This window comes from Hemitrygon akajei, chromosome 8 (assembly GCF_048418815.1).
Source record: "Hemitrygon akajei chromosome 8, sHemAka1.3, whole genome shotgun sequence".
NCBI classification, from domain to species: Eukaryota; Metazoa; Chordata; class Chondrichthyes; order Myliobatiformes; family Dasyatidae; genus Hemitrygon; species Hemitrygon akajei.
The window spans coordinates 130,780,612-130,803,644 of record NC_133131.1 but is presented as its reverse complement, the minus strand read 5'-3'; the positions used below and the strand labels follow the sequence as shown (position 1 = coordinate 130,803,644).

The following is a 23,033-nucleotide window of genomic DNA, read 5'->3' as shown; positions in this document are numbered from 1 at the left end:
TTGTTCTGTTGTTGGTGGTGTCACTGCTTGTGTTGTGCTGCTGAACAGTGTAGGAATGTGTGGCGACACTCGGGCTGCCCCCAGTGCATCTTTCAGTGTGTTGTTGTTAATGTAAACAACGAATTTCACTCTGTTTCAATGTATATGTGATAAATTTGAATCAGATTTGGGAAAAAAAAAGGAATTAGAACCAGAGGTCATAAGCTAAGGGTGAAAGATTAAATGGTGAAGGGGAATCTGAGGGGGATTTTCTTCCCTCAGAGGGGTGAGAGTGTGGAATGAGCTGCCAGAGGAAATGGTGGGGGGTGGGTTTCATTTTAACATTTAAGAGAAATTTGGATAAGTACGTCGATAAGAGGGGTGTGGCCCAAGTATGGGTCAATGTGATGAAACAATTACAATTTGTCACAGTCTGCAGGGGCCAAGTGGCCTGTTTCTGTGCTGTATTGATCTACAACACTGCGACTGTAACAAATGCTTACGTATCGAGCAGGCGGAGGTTCCTGGTCTTGGTCCTATCATGCACTATTTCACCCAGGAGTAATCACTTGGTTTGTCATGCTCTTGAGGAAGTTGATTTATGACTAAGTTGTGCTTAATGAAATGTGCCATGTGATCCAATTTATGCACCACTGCTGTGGAGAGATTGGATAGCCAAATAATGCACAACAGAAGTGGGGCAATTGTGAGTAAGTAAATGATCAGATTTTTTTTTTTAATGATGTTGAATGGAGACAAGCAACACCCCACCTTTCAAATCTACTCATGGAGGAACTCAGCAGGCCAGGCAGCATCTATGGAAAAAAACACAGCCGACGTTTCAGGCCGAGACCCTTCAGCAGGACTGGAGAGAAACAGATGAGTAGATTTAAAAGGTGAGGGAGGGGGGAGAGAAACACAAGGTGATAGGTGGCGCTGGGAGGGGGAGGGATGAGGTGCTCCCGGAGTGGCCTCCTGTACATCAGTGAGACCCAACATAGAATAGGAGACTATTTCACCTAGCACCTACACTCTGTCCACCAGAAGATGCGGGATCTCTCAGTGGCCACCCATTTTAATTCTACTTCCCATTCCCATTCTGATTTCAATCCACAGGCATAATTTTATTCTGCAGAAATGATGTACATGTTCTTTTTGTGCATAACATATTTTATTAATTTTTGATTGCTACTCTGTCTTATTGTTTCAGCCATTACCCAAAGCAGCAATTCACCATAGTTGCTGATACACCAGAAAACCTCCGTTTGAAGCAACAGAGTGAACTGCAAAGTCAGGTAAGCTTGTCATGGTAAACTATTGTCTCTGGTGTGGCAATTCCCAATTGTTTGTTAGATCAGAAGTCATGTATTTAAAATTCCATTTCTCCCATTTACAGTATGTTCAAAGATGAGCTGTAAATGCAAATTGATTTTCTTCCCTTCAGTTTTTTCATTTGCTGATTTTTCTATCAATTGAAATGATGTTATCACTGATATTATCTCAGTATAAATCGGTTGTAGGGTTGATACATGCCACATTTGGAGCAAATATTCCTGTGCTATGTATTTGAAACCATAAGAGAACCATTTGCTGCACATTTATTTTGTGTAGAGAGTAATTTAAGCCTGTGGCTATTAACTGAAACTAACCAACTCACACTATCAGACTGAAATAACCAGAGAACAGATTATCACTATGAATTGAAATCCACATATGATATAACAAAATGGTATGATGTTAAAAGGCTACCATCTTATTTTACATCAGTAACCGTCATCGAACTTATTTAAAATTGTATGTGTTATGTTAGATCAATTTTTTTTAGGCCTGTGGCTATTAACTGAAACTAATCAACTCACAGTATCGGACTGAAACAACCAGAGAACAGATTATCACTATGAATTGAAATCCACATTTCATATAACAAAATGATATGATGTTAAAGGGCTTCCATCTTATTTTGCATTAGTAACTCTCATCAAGCTTATTTAAAACTATGTGTTCTGTAAGATCAATTTCTTTTGTTTTCTTATTTTAAATTAATTTATCTTTCAATTATCTCTTCCCAGAACTCTGTAAATCATTTGCTTCCGTCTGATAACTAGGTTGGAAAGAAATGCATTGTCTAATTTCCCCAAAAGTTCCTTGCAGTTCTTGCAGCAAAGTACTGCAAATGGTAGAGTATAAGTTGATCTCTCATTCATTCACCACTTTCCTTATTTAATCATCAACTTTGAAATATATAGGTTATGTACTGATTGTAAAGAACACTGTACAATCTTATCATTGAATAAGACAGATCTCTTATTGATTAAAGAAGTTAATTGTTTTGTAAGATTGGACAAATTGTTTTCATTGTGGAATGAAATTAATTGTCTTCCAGTTAAGCTATGATTTGTTTGATGCAGTGTGCAAATAAGTTAGAATACTGTACTTTTACCATATAACTGATCATCTTAAAATTTTCACATCAGCTTTTTTTTTCTTGTGAAACTGCTTTGATTTCACTTCCAGTTCATTTGTGAAGAGAAGCGCAAGATATCTATCTACTACACTACTCATTTTTAAATCAGGAAACAGAAATCCTTTTTTTCGGTGCCTTTTTTTTTTAAAGGCGGTTTTATTTTCATCTGGAACTATTTAGTTTCCAGTCTTGATTTGTGCATTTAGTTCTTTCTCGCTCCACATTTCTCAGCTATTTAATCTACTTCAGTAGTCCTGCCCACAATGTTTGATCAATGTTTGATCGTAGTCAAAACTTTGGGGCAACAAGGACCAACAGAAAATAATTAAGCAGATTTAAAAAAACTGAATAAGTGATGTGTGGAGCATCAAAGGATAATCATTAAAAGATTATAAAAATCTGCAAGAACACCAATATTGATGCTTTTAATTTGGCTGAATTGAATGAGGTGAAACTATAAATTGACTTTGAAATAATGAATAATTGTGTGGTCTAACTTTCAGTTTTAATCATTCAAGGGATGTAGGCGTCACAGGCTGACTAAACCTATAATTGCCAATCCTTTGAGAGGGTGGTGGTGTGTGCTGCCTTCTTTAACGGCAATCCTTGAGGTGTGGGAGTAGCTACAATGCTGTTATGAGGGAGTTCCGGGATTTTGAACCAGCACTGGTGAAGGCACAGTGATATATTTCCAAGTGGAGTCACACCTCCATGTGGTTGTGTGCCCATTGTTGTGCCGTCCTTGTCATTCTAACTGGATTTGGAATGTTCTTTTTAAGGAATTTTGGTGATTTGTTGTCCATTCTTGGTACAATTGGTGCTACTATGTGTTGGTGGTGAATGGTTAATGGTGCTGGAAAAGCTGCCACAGAAGCAGGATTTATGGTGGTTGAGCTTCCTGAGCGACGTAGAAGCTTCACTCATCTAGGCAACTGGACAATATTCCTTCACACTCCTGATTTGAGCCTTGTAGATGGTGAATAGGCTTTGGGGAGTTAGGAAATGAGTTACTTGCTGCAGGGTTCATAGCCTCTGAACTGCTCTTGCTACTTGCCTGTTCCAAATTGGTTGAATTCTACTTTCATTAGTTAGGACTGGTAAAATACTGAATTAATGCAATAACAATCAGAATGAAGGCAAACATATTTAATCAGAGCATAAAACTTTGCAAATACAATTCTTTGAAGAAACTTTGTATCAACAGTACAGGACTAAAACACTTCCCTTCTTCATTCACAGTTCAGAATAGAAACTACTCCCCGTGATATATTCATTGCATTTTAAAATGTATTACGGTAACTGTAGAAGAATTTCAAAAGGTAACTCCAGTTATTCATCTGCTTCATATTTTTAAAGAATTTTTGGTAATTTTGAAATCATAATATTTGCACAAGGGGGAAACTGTCTTTGCAGTTTGAGATGGCAACTGTTCCAACTAGTTTTCTATCCAAAATTCACTGCCGTTAAGTTTCTGCTCTTTGTTTGAGACTCTCCACTATCTGCCCGCTGAGCCCTTATGGGGAGCATTGATATGTGGTAAAATGAATACCCATGGCATTGGCCAGGTTCCCAGAAACTGAGCTTGCAGTGGTAACTTGGAAAGGTTCAAGTGAGATTTATCAATTATGAGTAACAGCTTAAAATTACACATTCAAGAAAAATTTTAGTGCTTGAAGGAAGGGAAATTAAGCAGCCCTGAAGCTGGTAGGAGGGAAGAAAGTGAGGCTGAACTTGTGTCATTAATAAACTTGCAGGCTATACTGATCCATAAAGATCTTTGCAAGAAAAGCTTACTAAGTTGTTACTTGAAGACCTGCAGCCAACTTTTACTGAGACTAAACACGAAGAAATCTGCAGATGCTGGAAATTCAAACAACAACACACACAAAATGCTGGTGGAACACAGCAGGCCAGGCAGCATCTATAAGGAGAAGCGCTGTTGACGTTTCGGGCCGAGACCCTTCATCAGGACTTCGTTAGTCCTGACGAAGGGTCTCGGCCCGAAACATCGACAGCGCTTCTCCCTATAGATGCTGCCTGGCCTGCTGTGTTCCACCAGCATTTTGTGTGTGTTGTTATTTTACTGAGACTGTCCTCCACAACCTGGATCAATACGTTAATGTCATATGGAGGCTTGCATGCTTCAAGGACTCCAGCAGGCAATGCCAGTTTGGCCACCCATGTTGGAATGGCTGTGGATGAGATGCCAGATGAATATTCAAGTCAAGTCAAGTCACTTTTATTGTCATTTCAACCATAACTGCTGGTACAGTACACAGTAAAAATGAGAACGTTTTTCAGGACCATGGTGTTCCAACCCCGACTCCTGAATGGACAGACGTGCGTCTGCCCCTCCCAGGCCACACTTCATCATGAAGTAAGCTGACTTTTCAATAGGAGGAGTGGCTGGACAAAAACCAATTAGAAGTGTGAAGAGAAAAATCCTTCCGTACGAAACAACAACAATTGAGACTATGGAAATAACAGTTACTCTCACACAATGCTGGAGGAACTCAGCAGGTCAGGCTGTATCTATGGAAGAGTACAGATGATATTTTGGGCTGAGACCCTTCTTCAGGACTGGAGAAAAGATGGTGTCTTATTTCCTCCAGTCCTGATGAAATGTTTCGGCCAGAAACGTCGACCATGCTAATTTCCATTGATGCTGACTGACTTGCTGAGGTGTGTGTGTGTGTGTGTGTGTGTGTGTGTGTGTGTGTGTGTGTGTGTGTGTGTGTGTGTGTGTGTGTGTGTGTGTGTGTGTGTGTGTGTGTGTGTGTGTGTGTGTGTGTGTGTGTGTGTGTGTGTGTGTGTGTGTGTGTGTGTGTGTGTGTGTGTGTGTGTGTGTGTGTGTGTGTGTGTGTTGGATTGCCAGCATCTGCAGATTTTCTGTTGTTTGTGAAATAACAGCTACTCTCAGCTTTGAAGTCATAGGTTCATTTCAGACAGCAGTGTTTGATGCATGTGTTCTAAAAACACTCTGTATGTGCTCTCACTCTGCTTTCAAACTGTGATCTCATCTCTACCTTACTCTCCCTCTTGCACTTCTTAACATTGAGGTTACCTCCAAAAATTCTGTCCATGTTTCTTACATTACCCTTGAAATTATCATTTTCTGTTTTTTTTCCCCTCAAAATGGTTCCAATGAAAGTTAAGTTTTCTGGAGTAATGGTACTTTACCTTTCTTAGTTTTACCATTTTCTAAGTACTGCCTTCCCCAGAGATTTCCCTTCATTATCTGCCGTAGGTAATGAAGGAAAGCCTTATTTGAATTCCCACATGTTTCGAGCCAGAACAATTTCCCTTAATAGCTTTTATTTTACATCTTTGTTTTACTTGCAATAATCCTCCAAAGTCTCTGCATTTTCTTCATTTGCTGGATGTGAACATCATTGCCAACACTCAAACTACTGGAGGAACCCAGCAGATCAGACAGCTTCTATGGAGGGAAATAAATAGTTGATGTTCTGGGCTGAGACCTTTCATCAGGACTGGAAAGGAAGGAGGCAGAAGCCAGAGTAGGAAGGTGGTGAAGGGGAAGGAGCACTTTGGTTGGTGATAGGTGAGACCAGGTGAGGGAGAGGGTTAGTGGCTATGGGAAGGGAGGGTAATGTGAGAAACTGGGAGTGGAAGGTGGAGAAGAAATGCTGAAGAAGAAGGAATTTGATGGGAGAGAAGAAAGAATTAAAGGGAAGGAGGTGGGGAACTAGGGAAAGGGGATGGGCAAGTCATGAGGGTGGGGTAGGAGAAGAGATGGGGTGAGAGTGCCACGGGAATGGCTTCTAACATCATCCCTCCTCCCCTACCTCTACCTACTTTTCCTTTCACCTCGTCTCACCTATCACCTGCCAGCTTATATTTCTTCCCCTCTCCACCCCCCACCTTATTCTGTCTTATGCTCTTTTCCTTTACAGTTCTGATGAAGGATCTCAGCTCTAAATGTCGCCTGTTTGATGCCCTCCATGGATGCTGTCCGATGTGCTGAGTTCCTCCAGAACTTTGTGCATGGTACTCAAGACTTCCAGCATCTGCAGAATCTCCTGTATCTCTGATTTGCTAACACTCAAATTGCCCTTGCAAAGCCAATGATGACACAAGAGACTGCAAATGCAAAGTCAAGCTCAACAGGTTGAGCAGAATCTCTAGGGAGCAGGAAATTGTTGATGTTTCTGGTCGAGATCCTACATCAGCTGTCTTTCACTGCCTTTTTTAAACTTGAATGTCTCACTGCACTTCAGCAGGTAGATAGACAGAGTTCTCTACTATTTCCCGGATATCTTCTCTATCTTCTATCAAGATGGATATAATTTATCTGTTGATTCCTCTAACCTTTCCTTATTCCCTATCCTTATTCCCTACTTTATCCATAGGACACCAGCATTAGCTTTAACTGATCATTTCTTCCCTGCATGTTAAGAGGCTATTGCAGTCTGTATTCATGTTTCTTGCAAGGCCAGTGTGATATTCTACTTTTCCTTTTAAATGCCATTGTCCCCTTTTGAGTTCATTGGCTTAACTGCTTTTTTGGTAGCATTATAAGCCTTGTCTGTTGATTTAATGATTCTTTGAACTTCTCTTGTTAGTCACTTTTTCTGTTTTTGTTTTGTTAAATGGATGCAAACCATATATTTATTCTTTAAGTGTTAGACATTGCTTGTTCACTTTCATATCTTTTAACGCAGTTTCCCAATCAGTGTAGTCATCTGATGCCTCATACCTTTAAAGTTCATGAAATAGTTACCATAAATTTACTGAGTGAATTACTGACAGATTTTAAAAAGATACTTAATGAATTCACTGATTCATTTCAAATGAGCCAACATGAGGCCAACATTGATTATAATATTCACTATCCCCCATGGGTAATCATAGTCCGAGTTGCCCGAGGAAAAGAATATTTGAAGATCAAGATTTCAAACTAGACATAAAGCTTGCAGTCTTCTGGTCAGCAGTGATTATCGTAATATGCTTTGGAAAAATTGATTACTTATGGTAATCACATCAAAGCATTGGATTCACTTAACACCACTGAGTTTATAGTGGAGTTGCTTCAGGAGGATTTTTGTCATTACTGCTTCAAGGTGATGTCATACTTAAGTCATATCTGTCACTCAATATCCCTCTACTTCCTTAGAAGTTTGCAGCATGTCATCTAAAACTTTGACAAGCTCCTATAGATGTGTGGTAGACAGTATATCGACTAGTTGGATCATGGCCTGGTATGGAAACACCAGTGCCCTTCCTTGTTTGAATACATCTACACAAAGTAGTGGATAAGGCCTAGTCCATCATAGGTAAAGCCCTCCCCATCATTGAGCATATCTACACAGTGCTGTTGCAGGAAAGCAGCGTCCATCATCAAGGGCCCTCTGCATCTAGACCATTTTTACTTCTCACTGTTGCCATCAGGAAGAAGGTACAAGAACCTCAAGACACACCGCCAAGCTCAGGCACAGTTCTTAGTCCTCAGCCATTAGGCACTTGAGCCAGTGGGAATAACTTCACTTTCCCCATCACTGAACTGCTCCTACAACTTACAGACTCACTTTCAAGGTTTTTTCATCTCATGTTCTCGATATTTATTGTTTATTTATTTATTTCTCTTTATTTTTGCATTTGCACAGTTTGTTCATTGTTCATTGATTATTTTCGGCCTGTTAGATGCAGTCTTCCATTGATTTTATTGCATCCCTTGTACTTACTGTGATTGATCACAAGAATATGATGCTCAGTGTTGTATCTGGTGACATATACAAAAACAGGTGTGTGGAAAAAAAAAGCTCGAAGAATCATTGGAGACCCGACTCACCCCAGCCACAAACTCTTCCAGCTGCTACCATCTGGGAAACGGTACCTCAGCATAAAAGCCAAGACTCAACTGTCTCTGGAACAGCTTCTTCCACCAGGCCATCAGACTGAGTAACTCATGCTGACGCAATTATATTTTTATGTTATATTGTTGTACATACAAATTATTATAAATTACACATGCACATTTAGATGGAGATGTAATGTAAAGATTTTTACTCATGTATATGAAGGATGCAAGTATAAAGTTAATACCATTCAGTATGTACATTGATAATAAATTTACTTTGAATTTTGAACTTTGAAAGGTGCTGGAAAAGGGTGGGTAATATCTTGAAGGATCCCACCCACCCTGTTGATGGACTGTTGGGAGAAGACTAAGTAGAATCCATGCCAGAACCACCAGACCCAAAAGCAGTAAAGCTACTATCCTGCTGTTATAATGAACGGAGCTCATGTGTGGTAAAATAGACTTGCACTTGGAAAATTGCCAACAGTTTTGGGACCCATATCTCAGAAAGGATGTATTGTCATTGGAGAGAGTCCAGAGGAGGTTCATGAGCATAATTTTGGGTATTAAGGGGTTAACATATGAGGAACGTCTGGCAGTTTGGGGCCTATGTTCACTGGGATTCAGAGGAAAGCGTGGGGATCTCACTGAAACCTGCCAAGTTTTGAAAGGACTAGATACGGTGGATGTGGAGAGGATGTTTCCTCTGGTGAGGGTATCCAAAACTAGGTTGACTATTTCTATTTCTGCTCGTCTCAAAGCTCTCCCTGCCACTGCCACCCCACCCACCCTCACCCCCTACCCCCTGCCTCTCCCCTCCCCCTCTCTCTGTGCGCGCCTCCCTTCCTCTTTGCCTCCTTTGGGCTTTTTCCAATATTTTGGAAATAATTTCTTTCAAAACATGTTATTAATAGTCCCTCTCAGTCCCAACTTGATTTTTAATTGAAGTTATTATGCCTATTTGGGAAGCACCTTAATTTGTTAGGGATTTGCTGTATTTACAACCACATGATCCTTGTATCACAAGACTGTGAGATTTTGGGTTCTTACTATGTTTACTTGCGTCATATAGTCAGTTGAAACAGTGATAAGGTTACAATATAGGTGATTTCCAGCAGCTGCAGAATCTCTTGTTTAATATTTTTGCATATTGTAAGATGATTTAAACAATATCCAGCTTATACATAAAGTAGCTCATTATGAAAAATAATAGTTTTATTGTTTTTTGATTTTTTTTCTTCTTTGTCTTTGTCAGTTGAGTTTCATTTGATTACATTCATTACTCTGTCAAAAGGTGATGGTTTCAAGTTGTTCTCCTGATATTGGAGCACGGTAGCAGAGGTGACACTTCAGCACTGTACTGTAGTCAGTACTGAATCTAAATTGAGACCCCCAGTGCCCTTTCAGCTGTGAAAGATTTAGTGGGCAGTGTTTTGATGAGAACGGAAATTACTTTTGTTCCTGGGCTAATATTTATCATTGGCACAAAACAAGTTAGTTGTTTATTGTTTCTTTCTGGAGTATACTGTACATAAATTATTTTCTGCATCACAGCAATGACAACTCTTTAGTAAAGTGCGTTGATTGTCAAAAATATTGGGACAATGCGAGGCAGTGAAAGTGACTTCAACCACAAGCGTATTTTCGCTTATTAACTACCATAAGGGGAAAGGAAGGAAGAATGACAAAAGCAGCAAAAATAAAACACCACAATGAATGTGCCTATATTGACTTTGTTTCGTTTCTTTTTGTATATATTCTCTTCCTTTGTGTGTGTACCTGTGTAAGTGGAAGTGTTGGCTCTTGTGAAAGATGATCTTGTGCATTAAATGCCAGTTCAATAAGGGGATGGAGAATGCATTAGTGAGAGCTGAGTACATGACTTGATTGCTTCAGATTAGTGGAATCTGACGGTATTTATTCACCCAACTAGGGTAGTTTAAAACTCTGGCTTAATTTATTTATTAACCACCCAAATTTCTCCATTAACCTTTCATTGAAAACATTTGTGGTGTTTGTACTCTTAAACAGCATGTGTAACACATTGCTGAAATCCATTCTTCATACTGAGCAGAAACAATGCAAGGTGCCAGATTGTGCTTCCCACACCGATTTCCTTTGTGATTTAATAGTGCTAATCAGTTTCATTGCTGAAACACTCCAGTATGTCTCAATTATTGCCAAAACATTCAATACAGTGGTACACTAAACAGCAAAATAATGTTACCTCTGGAGCTAACTAAAGTGGCTTTTTACAAAAGTGCATTTATAGTGAAAAATAGGTAATATTTCCCTGTTTCAACTTTCCTATTTATTTTGTTTCATTGCCGGGAGCTTCCCCTTTATTTTGTTACACAGTTTGCTCTCAGTCCCGTCTGTGACAGCTGCTCACAGCTTGTTGGTTTAATCCTCACTCGTGCTCCATATCAATTCGTATCTCACCTGGCAAATACTTTCAGTTTATATCCTGGCGTCAGAGCTCGTTTTCCTTTTCTCCTTACCTGCTCCTTTGTCTGTTCTCTCCAATTACAACATCTTTTATTTATGTCATTCCTCAAACATAGCTGAGTTTCCTGTGTGTACCTTGGAAGAGCACAATTGAACATTTTTTCACACAAACCATGTAAGGTTGCATTGAGATTGATGGCCAAAGGTTTCATCAAATAGAGAGGTCTCAAAAGATGCAAAGGAGAGAGGTGTGACAGTGAGAAGGATGCAGATTTAGACAGGGAATCCCAGAGCTTTGCAGCTTGCCAGTAGAAGGCATGGCTGCTGTTGGAAGAGAAATTTTACTTGACAGTGATAAGGTGGTCAGGATTTGAGGAAGTGTGATATTTTAGAAGACTTCTGAATTGTAATGGAGATCACAGAACAGGGAGAGCAAAACATTGGAAGAAGTTGGAAATTCTTGCATTAATTGGAATCAAGTGAGAATCAAATGAGACTGAGGCAAAGGATTTCAGAGATGAAAATAGAAAATAATTTTGCCATTATTAGGATTGCCTATATATTTCAAAGATTATCCTGGTTGTCACAATAGGGGTTGGAGGTGGAACCTGGGAAGGATACTCATTACAACATCAGCTGGAATTGATGCTGATATGGATGAAACCACATGAAGTAGCAACATTCTCACAAAAGTTCAAGTTCAAGATAGTATTATCATTTTGCCATGTTGGTAATTAAAATCTGAGAGAGGAAATTTGTTCTTGGCACTTAAGATGGAACAAAGTAGTGGCAGTTCTCAAAATTTGGCCATTTTCATGTGATTTGTACAGTTGCCATGACATAGTGGATTAAATGCAAATGATCGGAGATTTTCTACCCAATATTTTTAAGAATCCATGTTTTGCCACTTTGGCCAAACAATATTTGTCCATTTGATTCTCGAAGCTGCTTTAACTTGTTGGCTTGTTAGTATTAGACCCTGCCTTGAACTTTGCAGTGAATGGTTAATTCTTCTTGAGCCCAAAATAAGTAATTTGTGCTGCATATGTATATGGTATGTTAGAATGCACCAAAGTATTCCAGTTTCATATTAATAATGGCCTAATTTTGCACCATGAAACATTATCTTGTGGTATACCATATAGTGGGGAAATGGACATAATTTTCCCTCTATGCTTGTTGGACACTGAAGCCATTGCCATACTCTTACTTATCTCCGTGGATACAGCCCAGGCCATCATGGCTAAAGCCCTCCCCATCACTGAGCACATCTACACAGAGCACCGTCACGGAAAACAGCATCCATCATCAGGGACCCAAAGCACCCAGGTCATGCTCTCTTCCTGCTGTTGCCATCAGGAAGAAGGCACAGGAGCCTCAGGACTCACACTACCAGGTTCAGGAACAGTTATTACTGCTGAATTAACAGGCTCTTGAACCAGTGGGGATAACTTCAGTCAACCTTACTTGTCCCATCATGGAACTATTTGCACAACTTATGGACTCACTTTCAAGGACCCTTCATCTCATGTTCTCAATATTTATTGCTTATTTATTATTATTATTTCCTCTTTTGTATTTGCTCAGTTGGGTGTCTTTTGCACATTGGTTGTTGGTCTATCCTGTTGGGTGCGGTCTTTCATTGAGTCCATTACGGTTCTCAGATGGCTAGGTATGCTCAAAAGAAATTGAATCTCAGGGTTGCATATGGTAACATATATATACTTAGATAATAAATTTACTTTGAATTGCTAATACCCCCATTTTAAAGCTACTAATTTAGCATAGATCAAGAATTAAATATGAGATTACTTTAATTTTTTTGATGCATTTTAGGAAATGATAGGCAGCAGTGTGTGTAAAATGATTTGTAGTTTTAACAACAGCTGGGGTAAAAGCTGTAAAATTTCTATTAAGCATTTTGTTTCAGCTCAAGCCAATTCTGAAACCTGTGAAGAATTAGATTTCCTTGAACTTGCCAAATTTGCAAATGAATTTTTACCATGTTCCATAAGCTAAACTCATTAAGGCTGTATTATTCATTTAGAAACCATGCAAACATGGAAAGTGCCTCTCCATGTGGTTTGCCCCTTGGCTTAGACTGATCTCAATCCTGGACTCACTGGCTATCTGAAGCACTTCAGAATCCACAAAGTCATACTGGAAGCAAGTCATCCTCAATCCCAGGAGATGGGTAAGGGAGAAGAGAAAGAAGACAAAGAACTCCATCTGAATTCTAAGTATTTATCTAAGCTAAAGAAAAAAAATGCTGATATAAATCCAAAATAAATCCAGAAAAAGCTGGAAAGCATCTGTGGAGGGAGGTGACCTTTCAACCGAACTGGGAAATCTTAAACTTGCAAAGTGAGAGAATGGGGAGAATAAAAAGAGTGTAAGCTAAGAGATGATGGATGACGTGGTTTAGTGTTGACTAAAAGAATGTGATAGTGATTATGAGAATTAAAGAACAACTAACATTTCTGGAAGAGGTGTTAATAAACAGATGACAAGAGAGAAGTACATTCTGGAACAATTAAATACGGAGTACAACTGCTGGATACCCAAAAGGAAGAAGAATGTTGGGAAAGCCTAGAAGGTTAAGACCATAATACCATAAGAAATACAGTGCCTATAAAAAGTATTCACCACCCTTGGAAATTTTCATGTTTTATTGCTTTATAACATTGAATTACAGTGGATTTAATTTGGCATTTTTGACACTGATCAACAGAAAAAGACTCTTTTGTGTCAAAGTGAAAACAGATCTTTACAAAGTGATCTAAATTAATTATAAATATAAAACATAAAATAACTGTTTGCATAAGTATTCATCTTCAAATCAGTATTTAGTAGATGCACTTTTGGCAGCAATTACAGCCTTGAGTCTGTGTGAATAGTCTCTGTCAGCTTTGAATATTTTCCCATTCTTCTTTACAAAACTGCTCAAGCTCTGTCAGATTGCATGGGGATTGTGAATGAACAGTCCTTTTCAAGTATAGCCAAAAAATTCTCAATTGGATTGAGGTCTAGACTCCAACTTGGCCAATTCAGGACATTAACTTTGTTTTTAAGCCATTCCTGTGTAGTTTTGGCTTTAGTTTGTGGTCATTGTCTTGCTGGAAAATAAATCTTCTCCCAAGTTGCAGTTCTCTTGCAGACTGCATCAGGTTTTCCTCCAGGATTTCTCTGTATGTTGCTGCATTCATTTTACTCTCTACCTTCACAAGCCTTCCAGGGCCTGCTGCAGTGAAACATCCCCACAGCATGATGCAGCCACCACAATGCTTCACAATAGGGATGGTGTGTTTTTGATGATGTGCGGTTTATTCTGATGGCCTAAAAGCTCAATTTTGGTTTCATCAGACCATAGAACCTTCTTCCAGCTGACTTCAGAATCTCCCACATGTCTTCTGGCAAACTCTAGTTGAGATTTCATGTGAGTTTTTTCAACAGTGGCTTTCTGTTTGCCACTCTCCCATAAAGCTGTGACTGGTGAAGCTCCCAGGCAGCAATTGTTGCATACACTGTCTCTCCCATCTCAGCCACTAATGCCTGTAATTCTTTGAGAGTCCTAGGTCACTTGGTGGCTTCCCTCACTAGTCTGCTTCTTGCAAGGCCACTCAGTTTTCAAAGAAGGCTTGCTTCGAGCAGATTTACAGCTGTGTCATATTCTTTCCATTTCTTGATGACTGACTTAACTGTACTCAGTTAAGAGATATTCAGTAACTTAGAAACTTTCTTGTATCCATCTCCTGGCTTGTGCTTTTCAATAACCTTTTTAGCAGCATTGCTTGCCGTGTTCTTTTGTCATCTGGGTGTAGTTTTTGTCGGGATACTGACACGTCACCAGTTGGGCCTTCCAGATACCTCTGCATTTTTACTACAATACTTGTCCAAAAACAGATCTCCATTTAATTAATTACATGACATCTAAAACCAATTGGCTGCACCAGTGATGCTTTGGTGTGTCACACTAAAGGGGGGGGGGGGTGGTGAATTTTGTGCAATTATTTTGTGTTTTATATTTGTAATTAATTTAGATCATTTTGGAGAGATCTGTTTTCACTTTGACATGAAAGATTCTTTTTCTGTTGATCAGTGTCAAAAAAGCTGAATTAGATCCACTGTGATTCAATGAGACAATAAAACACGAGAACTTCTTGGGGGGGGGGGGGGTGAACACTTTTTATAGGCACTGTAGGAGCAGAATTTCGCCGTTTGTCCCATCGAGTCTGCTCCGCCATTTCATCATGGCTGACCCAATTTTCCTCTCAGCCCCAATCTCCTTCCTTTTTCCCATATCCCTTCATGCCCTGACCAATCTAGACTCTATCAAACTCTGCCTTAAATATACATAAAGACTTGGCCTCCATGCTGCCTGTGGCAAAGAATTCCAGATTTACTACTCTCTGGCTCAAGGAATTCCTCCTCACCACCGTAAAGCTGCATCTGTCAAGAGAAGCCTGAGCTACATCAGAATGGGACAAGGGCTGAAAAGCAAAGAGCTGGCAATGATGGAAATATTGGCAGCATTCATGAAAGAGAAACAAAACTGACACCTGAGGTTGCAGACATCACCATGAACCCACTGTGAGGTCGTTGACTTAAAATGCCAACTCTGCCCCCTATCCTCACCAAACGCTGCCCAACCTGCCCACAGGTTCTTACACCAGAAATTCCAATTTAGTCACTGACTGGAATGGCTGGTTATTCAAAATTGTTGTATTTGTTGTGCTTCAAGCTGAAGTGTGCTCAGACTGAAGGTGAGATGTTCTTTGATGTGGGTGGTCAATGCCAGAGAGGCCAGACTGGGCTGGAGTAAGAAATTAAAGTGGCAGGGAGCTGGAAACCCTGGGTAACCCTTACAAAATCTAGAAATTCTGCAAATGGTTTGGGTTTATATGGATTTGATTTCTCTAATGAAGCAGGTGCCAAATCATGGGTACCAAATGCAGTGTTTCTCTCTAATGCTACTATTTCCAGCATTTTGTGTTTTGTCACTAGGCATTTCCTTTGTTTACTAGTAGTCAACATAATCATAACATGTATTTTAGCTCAAAATAAATTGAAGACAGGAGAGTTATTCTATAATGTGTTTTGGAGATAAAAGATTCCTTTGTGAGTGTGACCACAGGGAGCATGGATACTAATGGAAAAAAATGTTTATTAGCTAGTTATCTGTAGTGTGTGAATGAAAGGCAAACATAGTTATAATAACAGTCATCATAATGTTCAATGTTGTATGATGTGGGTGATTGTGGTCTTTGACTATGATTGTACTGAGCAGAATTTTCTACAGAAGTGGTTTGCCACTGTCTTCTCTTGGGCAGTGCCTATACAAGGTGGGTGACCCCCAGCCATGATCAATGCTACTCAGAGATTGTCGACCTGGCGTCAGTTGTCACAAAACCGGGACTTGTGATGTGCACCAGCTGCTCGTACGACCATCCACCACCTGTGCTCCCTTGGCTTCACGTGACCCTGATCGGAGAGCTGAGTTACACCTTGCTCAAGTGTGACCCGCAGGCTAGCAGAGGGAAAGAGCATCTTGCACCTCCTTTGGTAGAGACGTGTCTCCACCCTGCCACCCAAAATTAAACTATAATGCAATAACCCTTCAATAAAGTTTAAAAAAAATCCAAGATGACATTAAAAATATTTCAATGTATGTAAGGTGTATTGGGAGAGATAGCCAAAGTCTTGGTGAAAATGGTAGGTTGTAAGGAGCATCTTATGGAACAGTTAAGATAAGGAATTAAAAGAACATAGAGCACTGGCAGCTGAAGTGTGCCTGCTAACAAATTTCAGAGGTGATCAAGAGGCCAGATGTGGACATACCTCAGTGAATTGTTGGGGTGGTAGGAAGTGTATTGAAATAGTCAGCAGCAACATCCTCCAGGTCCTCAGGTTTGATCCTGTACTTCCTTAAAGCATTCTTCATCTGATCCTTATAGCGCTTCTTCAGCCCGCCAGCTTGAGCGTCGACCATGATGTAGCTGGCTGTATAACACTCTGCGGGGTAGCCGACATGGGGGCATCCTTATCACGTGCCCCAGCCACTGCAGCTGACGCTGGGTGATAGTGGCCTCAATACTTCTGCAGTTGGTCTTTACAAGTATTTCAGTGTGAGGCACCCGCTCACGCCAGGTAATTCCCAGGATGCGCTGAAGGCAGCTTATGTGGAAGCGCTCCAAGGACTTGATGTGACGGCTGTAGGTTACCCAAGCTTCACAGCCATAAAGGAGGGTGGTGACACAGACCGCTTGGTATACAGCAACCTTTGTGGAGGGATGAAGGCTCCTGTTCTGAAAGACTCTATGCCGAAGTATCCTAAAGGCAGCTGATACCTGTTTAATGTGGCTCTGGATGTCGTTGTCAATGCCGCTATCCTCAGAGAGAACGCTCCCCAGATATTTGAAGATGGCACTACTGACAGCTTTTCATCACCAAGTGAAAGCAGGTAGGGTGGGTGGGACACTAGCACTCCATCAGCAAGCCACTTCTGTCTTGGTGGTATTGACAACCAGCCCCATCCTGCTGTACGCTCTCACCACCAGAGCAAGGACAGTCTGAAGGTCCTCTGGGGTATGGGCCACAAGAGCACAGTCATCTGCACACTGCAGCTCCAGGACCTGTTCTCTATGGAGTTTGGTGGTTGCGTAGACCCTCCTGATGTTAAAGAGGTTGCCATCTAATCTGATGTCGACAACTGTGTAGGGATGGGGTTTGTATTCTGGAGATGGAAAGAACAACCAGAAGACAGCAGAAGAGAGCCAGGAGAAATGCAGCCATGGTTGCCACCACTGCCTCATATACATGTCCCACCTGCAATAGAACTTGTGGGTCCAGGATAGGACTGTATAGTCATCAAGGATCTCACCGTTAAAGGAGTGGATGTCGTCATCGGATTCAGATTGACAACGGAAGAAGAATTGAAATAGGGAGATCAAGGCCATGGAATGCTTTGAAAATAACATTTGAATTTAAAAATTGAAGTGACGCAATTGAAGTTAGTCAGTGTGGGATGACAGAGTGAATGGTCCTTGGTTTGTATTAAGATAGGAAGCTTGCAGGCGGGGAGGAGGAATGGTGGGTTGGTCACGTGTAAAAATAGCAAAAGTTGGTAAATTTGGCAGCAAGTACGTTGATGCAAGGCATGGTTCTGAAACAGATGGATGACTTTATGGATGTCACAGGTATGTGGCTGGAACATATTCAGGGGTAAATATGACAATAAAATCATGAACAGTGTTGTTTAAGAATAGCTGCTCAGTACAATGCTATTTTAAGGAAGTTAAATAGTCCCATGAATTGATTTCTCAGTGGGATAAACAGTAGAGTCCTTGGTGAATGTATCAACCTCCCCAATGAAAATCTCATTTCCTTACAAGTGGTGCATACACATCATAACAATTCTGTATCTCAGTTATATAATTGGCTTTGAAAATGTTAACCTTGCATAGCCTGGGCATTGAGAGCTGTACTAAACAATTACATTTCAGAAAGGTGATTGTAAAATTGACATATATTTAAATTGTTCTTCTATATATTCATTTTTATTTGTTAGATTTGTGAAGCATAATCCATGCAGTAATGTACACAGCTGCTGAGCATTTCTTGCTTGCCTCCAGCACTGTCCTGCATCACATCAATATTCAAATAATTTCCATTATACTCAGTGATGGTATTGGGTTTGTTGAATGTGAAGTTCTGAACTCGAATAAAGGTCTTAACCCTATCTGATATAGATAGCTATGGGTACCCCTCGCTAAACGGAGGTTATCCTGTAACTACCTACTTTTCAAAAACTACTCCACTTCCTTGTTTATCCTCCAGGGTGAGTTTAGCTGCCAATGCCCACTATTTGAGCAGCGGGTCCTCCTCCCTACCAAGGAGGAGGTACTTTCATCTAATAAAGTAGTTTAGTCACAATTCAGTTATTTTTAGTGATTCATGTTTAATTCCAAACAACATTGTTAAAACACAGTTAAAACTCTGAGGTTTTCCATCTTATAAAAGATTTCTAAATCACAAAGAACTTCTAAAAGAAAAAGGATTTCCAAATCATAGGTACAATTCCTATAAACTAGAAAGGCATACCTAGGAGCCGTGGATTAATCACTCATCTGTTGCAGAAATCGAAGGTGGAGGAATGGATTTTAGTGTCCCATCTTTATGTCATTCTTCTTGAAGTTCCTGAACCTTTCCTAAGAAACCTGGTCTGTTCTCTTCATTTATACTGTTTCTTTGCAGCTTGGGTGACTTCACATACATGTGTTACTTTTTCAGGTACCTTTTTACACCTATTGGAAATACATATAGTCATGAAGAATGTGCAAACTCCATACAGACAGCACTCAAAATTAGGATTGCAACAGGGCCATATATGAGCAACATACACAAAATGCTGGTGGAACACAGCAGGTCAGGCAGCATCTATAGGGAGAAGCGCTGTCGACGTTTTGGGCCGAGACTCTGCGTCAGGCCCAAAACGTCGAGACCCTTCATCAGGCCTGAAACATCGACAGTGCGTCTCCCTATAGATGCTGCCAGACCTGCTGTGTTCCACCAGCATTTTGTGTGTGTTGCTTGAATTTCCAGCATCTGCAGATTTCCTCATGGGGGCCATATATGATGTTGTAATCTGGCCAACACAAATACCTCTTTCCATTCTTAGGGGAAAGCTATAGTACAGAAACAGGCCCTGCAGCCCATCTAGTCCATGCTGAGCTATTAATCTGTCTACAACCTGACCACAGCCCTCCATACACCACCCATCCATGTACCTATCCAAATTTTTCTTCAATGTTGAAATTAAACCACTTATGTTGGCAGCTTGTTCCACGCTCACCATCCTCTGAGTGAAAGTTTCCCCTTGTGTTGCCCTTAATCTTTTCACCTTTCACCCTTAACCCATGACTTCTAGTTCTAGTCTCACACAACCTCATGTATTTACCCTATCTATACCCCTCATAATTTTGTCTATCTCTATCAAATCTCCCCTCATTCTCCTATGCTCTAGTAAATAAAGTTCTAATCTACTCAACATTTCCCTGTAACTCCTCAAGTCCTGGCAACATCCTTGTAAATTTTCTCTGCACACTTCCAATCTTATTGACATCTTTCCTCCAGGTGGTTGGCCAAAACTGCAGACAGTACTCCAAATTCGGCGTCAACATTGTCTTATACAATTTCAACATAACATCCCAACTCCTGCACTCTAAACATTGAATTATGAAGGCCAATATGTCAAAAGTTTTCTTCACAACCCTATCTGGTGTGACACCACTTCTAAGGGATTATGGGTCTGTATTCACATATCACTCTGATCTACCACACCCCTCAGTGTCCTACCATTCACTGTGCAAGACCTATCCTGGTTTGTCCTCTCAAAGTGAAACCCCTCAAAAGTTCCTGCATTAAGTTCCATCTGCCATTTTTCAGCCCACTTTTCTGGCTGGTCCAGGTCTTGCTGCAAGCTTTGATGTCTTCCCGTCGGTGCACTACACCCCTATTCTTGGTGCCATCCACAAATTTGTTGATCCAGTTTACCATGTTATCATCCAGGTCATTGCTGTAGATGGCAAACAACAATGGACCCAGCAACGATCCCCGAGATACACCACTTCTCACAGACCTCTGAATATACAGTAGCCTCAGGACCCATACCACCAGGCTTAGGAACGGTTATTACCCCTCAACTATCTGGTTCTTGAACCAGAGGGAATAACGTCACTCAGTTTCACTCACCCATATCACTGAACTGTTCTCACAACTTTTGGACTCTCAAGGATTCTTCATCTGATGTTTTTGATATTTATTGCTATGTATTTATTATGTTTTTTCCTCTTTTGTATTTGCACAGTTTGTTTGTCCTGTTGGGTGCTGCCTTTCATTGATTCTATTGTGTTTCTTGGACTTGCGGTGTATGTGTACAAGAAAACAAAACTCAGGGTTGTATATGGTAACACGTATGTACATTCATAACAAATTTACTTTGAACTTTAAACACTTGACAAGCTCTATTCTACCCAGACCTTTTACAGTATGGGAATCTTTTTCAATAAGTGGATTTTGGATCTGACACAAGAGGTGCTGTAGATGCAGGAAATCCAGAGTAATACACACACAATGCTGGAGGAACTCAGCAGGTCAGGCAGCATTTATGAAAAGGAATAAAGAGCTGGGATTTCAGGCCGGGTCTGATGAAAGGTCTCACCCGAATGGATGACTCTAAATTCCTTTTCAAAGATGAAGCATTGCCTGCTGAGTTCCTCCAGCATTTTGTATGTATTAGCATCTAGGACGCACCTGTTCTTGTTACAGGTTTCCCCCGCTATCTGAAAGCAGAGTGTTCCTGTGAAACCTTTCGTAAGCCGAAATGGTGTAAAATGAAAAAGCAATTACCATTAATTTATATGGGAAAATTTTTGAGTGTTCCCAGACCCCAAAAATAACCTACCAAATCATATCAAATAGCACATAAAGCCTGAAATAACACTAACGTATAGTAAAAGCAGGAATGATATGATAAATACACTGCCTATATAAAGTAGAAATAATATATGTACAGTGTAGTTTCACTTACCAGAATCAGGAAGATTTAGCCAAAACCGATTTATAGAAAAAAATCGGCACGTACACGAATGTGCACACACTAGCTCGTGCAAGGCTTCACGGTCATGGTAGTTTTTCTCGGGGTAAACACAAGTTTAAAGCAGGCGGCTTTTTTCATAAAAGTGAAAATCCTCTTCGGATTTCTTTCGATTGGCGAAAACAGGTACTAATGTAAGTCTTTCGTAAAAGCGAAGTGGCGTAAAGCGAACTTTCGTAAAGCAGGGACACCAGTACTTTCATCATTGTTTCTGTGACTCATTAGCACTCCTTAGTTCTCTGATGTATTGAACTTGTAACAATTGTGTCAGAAATACCTTTATGTCCTCCAGTATTGAGGAGATAAAAGTCCAGTGTTTGGCTTTCCATTATAGACTCCATTCCATAGCCTCTTACACCATCCCTCTCTCTGTCCTTAGCCAGTCTAACCAACACGTGATCCACCAATATCACAGAGGCATACGTGCCTCCTCTGGGAGATTACGGATGGACAAGAAATGCTGGTACTGCCAGTGAGGTCCATATGCCTTTAATGAATTCATTAAACAAAAAAATAGAATAGTCCTGATGAACACATAGAAAATGCTAGCAGAACTCAGCGAGTCAGGCAGCATCTGTGGTGGAGGGGGAAATAAAAAGTTGACGTTTGAGGTCAGGACCTATGCTTGCTGAGTTTCTCAAGCATTTTGTGTGCATTGCTCAAGATTTCCAGCTTTTGCAGAATCTCCTGTCTTTGTGGCACTGATGAAGTAGTTGTGGAAGCATTGGTCCTACATCTGGGATTGTGGATGACTGTACTAGGATAGAGATGAGCTGGGATAACACAATGGCTGTAAGTTCCTTAGTCTGCACAGGTTTGTTTAACTGTTGCCATGATGTGCTTCCTCGATACATGAATTTGAGTAAGGAATAAACATTAACCAGGAATCACACTTCCTCAGTGGGACCTGACCTGGTGGAGCAGGTTTAGCATCTTGTCCAAAGATATCTGCTTTCCTGTAGTACTTGGGATAAGTTGGGAATGTATTTTCTTCTCGACTGCTTCCCTTTGTCAATCAAGATGATCTCACTAAAAATTTGCGTGTACCACTCCTAATCTGAACAAAGTCCTGCTTGTAGTCACAATTAGGCCTGATCTATGAGGGATGTTCCCTAAATGAACCACAAACTTGTTGTTGGGTTTGGAGGCTTGCCTGCCTTATTGACCTGGAGAGCTACATTGGCAGGAGTCAGGGCTCTATGCTTTGGCTCTGGGTAGGATTACCCATGCCAAACAGGTCAACGGGTAGAGGTCAGACCTAGAGTGATCCACTAGTCCTCCAGATTCTGGGGTTCGGCTCAGGCCTAACAACTCCAACTGATAAAACAAAATTTTTATGGAAACAGGACTGGAGAATCCTTCTACACCTGAGTGTGACCGTATTCCTGAGTGTCCATTCAGGACTTGTGTGACTGACAGTAGTAAAAACCGAGACTAAGCTACTGACTTGATGAGGGAGGTCCTGAACACCACGAGAGATTGGAGACCTTCATTGCTGCTCTAAACGCCAGTGGTGTAATAGGCAGTAAGTAAATCTGAGGGACATGGATATGGTTCACTTTTGACTGGCTGTCCTGGTTTTTAACATTTCAAAAAAAAATTCTCTAAGTAGCAAAAGTGACAAAGATGATGTAGGGAATGTTCCTTTATCTTTTGTGGTGTTGAGCATG

The 23,033-nt window shown here is 40.5% G+C and overlaps 1 protein-coding gene across 2 annotated transcripts in view; it reads left to right on the top strand.

The window, feature by feature from the left end:
- Positions 1 to 23,033, top strand: part of nebl (nebulette) — a 313,389-nt gene that overhangs the window by 148,794 nt on the left and 141,562 nt on the right. For both annotated transcript variants that reach the window (XM_073054631.1, XM_073054632.1), the window contains exon 3: positions 1,190 to 1,274. In XM_073054631.1, coding sequence (XP_072910732.1) covers positions 1,190 to 1,274 — 85 coding nt within the window. The remainder of the gene's footprint in view (positions 1 to 1,189; positions 1,275 to 23,033) is intronic.